Raw genomic sequence first — 5,466 nt, 5'->3', positions numbered from 1 at the left:
ATCGTGTTTCCCCTTCGCCGCCGCGCGATGTTTATCGGGTGTGTGCAGACAGGATGTTGATGCAAAGAGAATCCGGTTACAGACTCTTTATGCGTTACCACCCTTCTCCTCGGTGTCAATGTGCCAAACAACGTAGTTGGGAAGACCGATGACCTGGTAGCCGGCGCGCTTGGCCATCTTGGCGAAACCCTCCGTCTCGGCCTGGTTCTCGAAAGCGTAGCAGGGGAAGTTGATACCTATGGTTGTTAGCCGGAGTTATCCTCTCTCGAGCGCAAAAAGATGTTGACCTACCAGAACGGTGGACATCGGCCTTGACAAGAATATTCACGCCACCGATACCGTCAAGCTCAATCTCGACGTCCTTGTCGTCGCGCCAGTCGCCCATTCTAGCCATGTAAGTGCGGCCGGTGTCGTACTCCTTGTAGCCTGTGAACAACTATGTTAGTCGGTGTCAACTCCCAGGACCTTGGGGTATCTGCATACCTTCAGCGAGAACAACATCCTTGTCAAGGCTAGAAGCAAGTCTGCGACCCTTATCGGACTCGACCCAAGAGTTGTAGTCGACTGTGAAGCGGTTAGTGACCTGGAAACTCATTATCAGGCAACGGTCCAAAACTCACATCTGCCCTCGATATCGCGGCCGTTCTGGTAGCGGTGGAACCAAATGTCTATCACATGTTAGCTCTGTTGCCCGTGTGGGGTCTTTCTGCGGGGAGTTGTTCTTACTGGGAACAAGAATGTCCTTATCGTGGGCAATAAAATCCTCTAGGATCTTCTTGGGGCTGTCAACAATATCCACATCTCTCCAGTAAACCCAGGAGTGCTCGGGCTTCAGGGCAGCAGAAAGTAGGTAGTTGCGCGCACGACCCATGGCCTTGCGACGAGGACCCTGGGCAGCGAACGAGTGGCGCTCCTCAACATTCTGGCTCAGCTTGAAGTCGAAATCCTTCTCGACAACCATGGCGCTGTGGAAGGGGATCTGGTCGGGGCGCTTCTGGATGCGGTCCAGCTCGGAAGCGAGGACAGCAAGAGTGTCATCGGTAGAGTCGCTGACAAGGAAGGCAAGATCGATGAGGTGGTGGGGGTAGGTAAGCTCGGCGATCAGCTCGAAGTACTTGGAGAGATACCTGGAGGCGTCCTTGAGAGGGGTGAGGATCAGGATGCGCTCCTCGTTGGCGACGGCCTTGGTGGTGGACTTGACGGGGTTGAGGTCGACGTGGCTGATGGTGGACGAGTTAATTTCTAGCGGAGCGTGGTGGTTGAAGATGACAGGAGTATGGAGGTGAGCATTCCAAGCTTGTTGCTCGTTAAGCGTCATCTCCATTGGCGGTTTTGAGGGACCCCAGCAGTAGAAACTAAAAGGCAGACGCAAACGTTAGCACACCGATGGCGGAAGTAATGGACAGAACAGCACATGGGATGGCACCAACCTTTGCATCTCGGAGGCGCCTGTGCTGATGCCGCGCCATAGTAATAGCACCACTCCTGTTACGGCAACGAGGAGGAGGAATCGTGTCTTTGTGAGGATAGCCCATAGTGCCCTTGCGGGAGGAAGCTGTGCTCTCGCAGCCTTCCAGCTGACGCCGCCTTTGGGGAGAAGCATTATGAAGAAACGGGGTGGCCCACGGCACCACCCGCTGAACGGTCGAGGAGGATATTAAGTCTAAAAATTGGAGATGGGAGCAGTCTATGTAGCTGCCGGCTAGGTGGACGACGCGATGCGCAGCGGCGGCAATGGTACGGAGGGTTGTTGCGACGTGAAGAGCGGCTGAGGTATGCGGTATCGCCGGGTGTAGCAGCAAAGGAACGATTCGCGTGGGAATTCGTGTGGCGTCGTGGAGAGATTACGGGGTGTCGGTTGGGGTGGAAAAGCCCACGTCTCCTGAAGCAGCAGAGCGAAGGCGGTATCTCAGAGAGAGAAGAAGGATCCTACAAGCGAATGTAGCAATGGCTTTCTCGTCGTCGTCGTCGTCGTCGTCGTCGTCGTCAAGAAAGTGTACAAGATAGAAGCAAACAAAGTAACACCGACGCGGTTGAGTCCGCGTATTCTGATGTGTGGTCGGGGTCGGAACTCTCAACACAGGCGAAAGACGCACGGGAACGGAGACGGGACGGATGGAGGCTGAGAAAGAGAGATTCTACTATACACTACAAGGGAGCTCCTGTTCCCAAAGGTCACTGCCCAGCCCGCCAAATGGTTCCAGAATCTCTTGTCCTCTCAGCGAGAAGGGACACCGCCCGCCGCCCATGCCCGCTCACAGGGGGGGTCTGTCGTTCACCCCGTCGTCCACTTCAACGGGGGGGTCGAACATACCTCGGTCCAGGATAGCCTATCAGGGAGCCCAGATTTGGGGGGTAAACGACGGACCCGCTTCATTATGTTGCGTACCACTTTCATCCACTCAGAGCGCTTCCATTCTCAAGGGGGGAGAGACTGGCTTCCCTTCCACTTGAGACTGCAGTGGGGAGGAAGGAACACGCAATCCCCCCATTCCGTTTCCACCATTTTGCTCCATCAACGGTCGCGATCAGCCTGCCGACTGCACATCATGTCCTTGTTATCAAATCAATGGAAAAGAATTGTTATGCTGTGATGTTGTCAAGAGGGAGGGAGGGGCGCAGGAATTATATGTATTCCGTTCCGACACCTATCACCCACCCTCCGAGGCTTCCACTTGGGTCTGAGGCCCGGACAGCGAGGGCTTTCTTCCACTTCATTCCCTCCACCCTCATCTCGATCCAGAATCTCTCACCACGGGTTTGAGCATGTTTTCCCCAGGACAAGGATGGCCAGGATGCCCCTCTAGCTTCACCTCAACCCGGTCGGTGCAATTCCCTCCGCTCCCCGCCGTCCGCTCTGGCCCTTGCCCGCCTTGTCTCGTTGTTTATGCGTAGTGTGTGGTTTTGGGAGCGGAGCCAATTGCCGTCTTCTAACTACTCCCAAAAGATGCTGCAGCGCCGTAATGACAGCGGACCGGTGGAAATGGATTCGCCAGGTCCGGTCCGTCAATGTCTGAGTCGCCGTTGCAACCCTTTGATATCAACATGGCCCGGGTTTGAAAAAGGGGTAGCACTGCATGTTGACCGGAAGGAAATCCAGACCACAGTCACGAAATGTATTGGAGGTTTCACGTATACAATCATATAACCAGTCACGATCTGGCATGCACACACATTTCGGTTCCAGAACGAGCACAAGCAGATACCTCCATGGCGATCTGGGCTGAGCTGAGCTTCAACCGCCGCACTTGTACCTATGTCACAGAAAGCCAAGGTATGTAGTGTAATCACTATTCGCTGCTCAAGTCTAGACACTTGGCTAGTTTTCAGAGGGCCTCAATACGTAAAAAATCCTCAGAATTTCTGCATCTCTCAGGGGTACTTTGAAGCCACAACTAGCGAAGACGATTAACGAAGAGCCAAGCATTTGGTGGACCCCCTATCGGCTACCACTAGCTAATCTCCAACATCTTTCCCTTTCTTCCCCGGACTTGGTCCCGACCTTTGCACCACTTGGCTCCGTGCCACGTGAGCAGGCGACACCGACGGGCCCGGAACGGCCATGACGTCGATCAAAGACGCGTTGTGAATGCTACACTGCTGCCTGTGTCTGTTATCGTGTATTATAGTGTTACACTTGTGCTTTCGTCTTTGTTTTGGTGATCCCTTCATGACTCGTTGATCCTCGGTTTCGAATTTCCATCTTCTTTCTTTCCAATACCCTCTCTTGGCATGATATTGAGCACCTGTCAAGTCAAACCGAGACTCATACGTCAGGCATTGGGTCGGTGGAGATTGACTCTGGAGTCCTCAGGCTGTCACACACTTACAACTTACCGTGGTCAAGTTGTCGGTCGTCGCACACTCACCACATCTCCCAGTTGCCTTCAATTGACAACACCCACCGTAAAGATGGCAACCCGACGATCTGCCCGGTTGAGTGCTCTGGCCGTAGCTCAGCTCAACGACGCGGCTGCTCCCATACTTCCTCCTCCGGCACCTGCTCCCAAGTCCCGGAAGAGGAAGGCCAGCGTCGAGGACGAGGGCGCGCCAACCACAGAAGAACCACAACTGCCTTCAACTCCTCAGAAACGGAAAGTCTCAAAGAAGGTAACACCACCACCCGCAACTCCAACACCAGCCGCCGCAGCTCTGCTCTCCTCCCCGGCTGTTCAGAAACCCAAACCCGCCGCCGTCTCCCGCCTAGCCGACCCAAACAAGACCAACGCCCCTTTACTCTCCCCTCAAACCTCACGCGTGGTCTCTTCCAGCCCAATCAAACCCAGAGATATCCAAGATAGCCTCTCCCCATCCAAGCCCCAGGCCCCTGGCAAGGCAACAAAAGACTCCGAGAGCTTCACAACAGAAAACATCCTCGAAAAAGCCTGCGCCCACCTCATCGCCATCGACCCGCGCATGAAACCTCTCATCGACAAGCACCCCTGCCGCGTCTTCAGTCCCGAGGGACTAGCAGAGCAAATCGACCCGTTTGAAAGTCTCGTGAGCAGCATCATTTCCCAACAGGTAAGCGGTGCGGCAGCCAAGTCGATAAAAGCCAAATTCGTCACTCTCTTTGAAGACGAAAACGATGATCTCCCTCAAGATCAAGAAGACGGCAAGGAGAAGAAGACCCAAGAGAACGATCCAACGCCAACAAAACGCCGCTTCCCTACCCCCTCCCACGTCCTAGCCAAGGACCTCCCCACCCTCCGCACCGCCGGCCTCTCCCAGCGCAAAGCCGAGTACATCCACGGCCTCGCCGCCAAATTTGCGTCGGGCGAGTTATCCGCCTCGCTCCTCGCCTCGGCGCCCTACGAGGAACTCGTCGCCAAACTCGTCGCCGTTCGCGGACTGGGGCTCTGGACCGTCGAGATGTTTGCTTGTTTTGCGCTCAAGAGGATGGATGTCTTTTCGCTGGGCGACTTGGGTGTGCAGAGGGGGATGGCGGCGTTTGTGGGGCGGGATGTGAAGAAGCTCAAGAATGGGGGGAACGGAAAGGATAAGAAGTGGAAGTATATGAGCGAGGCGGAGATGAGGGAGATTAGTGAGAGGTTTAGGCCGTATAGGAGTTTGTTCATGTGGTATATGTGGAGGGTGGAGGAGACGGATGTTAGTAGTATGGAGTAAGGTAGTTGGGGTGGGAGATACGGGTTGGGGAAAGGATAGAAGACTTGAGGGCCGGCGAGACGTTGCTGGTACAGTACCTTTAGTATCCGATGAGACATGATATGTTGACGACTTAACCCCAGGGCATGAACTATCATAGTAGACCAGCTCAGAGTCTACAAAGTTACGGACCTCGATCTGATATGATTTACAAAGGAACTCTACCCTGAACTACACGACCAATCACTCCCCACCCCTTCGTAAAAAAACACCGATAGATAACATGTGAATAAACGCTACCTCCCCTCCTCCCCTTTCAACCAAACCCATGATCCCAACCGGCCGCCTACAACAGTCTCC

The 5,466-nt window shown here is 54.5% G+C and overlaps 2 protein-coding genes across 2 annotated transcripts; one reads left to right on the top strand and one right to left on the bottom strand.

Annotated features, from left to right (window-relative positions):
- Nucleotides 1–1,859, bottom strand: B0T23DRAFT_39207 (putative ANP1 protein). Its single transcript, XM_062837988.1, has 6 exons — nt 1,431–1,859; nt 727–1,355; nt 621–668; nt 484–564; nt 292–426; nt 1–236 (listed from the first exon to the last, which is right to left on the bottom strand). Exons 1-6 carry the CDS (start codon nt 1,601–1,603, stop codon nt 88–90), a joined length of 1,215 nt encoding a protein of 404 aa, XP_062697897.1. The 5' UTR covers nt 1,604–1,859; the 3' UTR covers nt 1–87.
- A 1,255-nt stretch (nt 1,860–3,114) lies between these two features.
- Nucleotides 3,115–5,127, top strand: B0T23DRAFT_401717 (DNA glycosylase; the record flags this gene model as incomplete). The annotated part of the gene is made up of 2 exons (XM_062838602.1): nt 3,115–3,274; nt 3,848–5,127. 2 exons carry the CDS (start codon nt 3,115–3,117, stop codon nt 5,125–5,127), a joined length of 1,440 nt encoding a protein of 479 aa, XP_062697896.1.
- Nucleotides 5,128–5,466: the final 339 nt, after the last annotated feature.

Source organism: Neurospora hispaniola, assembly GCF_033458365.1.
Source record: "Neurospora hispaniola strain FGSC 10403 chromosome Unknown B0T23scaffold_1, whole genome shotgun sequence".
Classification (NCBI taxonomy): Eukaryota; Fungi; Ascomycota; class Sordariomycetes; order Sordariales; family Sordariaceae; genus Neurospora; species Neurospora hispaniola.
Note: the sequence above shows the minus strand (reverse complement) of the source record. Positions and strands in the feature narration are given on the sequence as shown.

Coding starts and splice junctions, on each gene's coding strand:
- B0T23DRAFT_39207 (XM_062837988.1), bottom strand. CDS start 1,603: ATGCTTCTCCCCAAAGGCGGCGTCAGCTGGAAGGCTGCGAGAGCACAG. Junction 1,356..1,430: donor GGCGCCTCCGAGATGCAAAG/GTTGGTGCCATC, acceptor TCTGCCTTTTAG/TTTCTACTGCTGGGGTCCCT. Junction 565..620: donor CCGCGATATCGAGGGCAGAT/GTGAGTTTTGGA, acceptor ACCGCTTCACAG/TCGACTACAACTCTTGGGTC.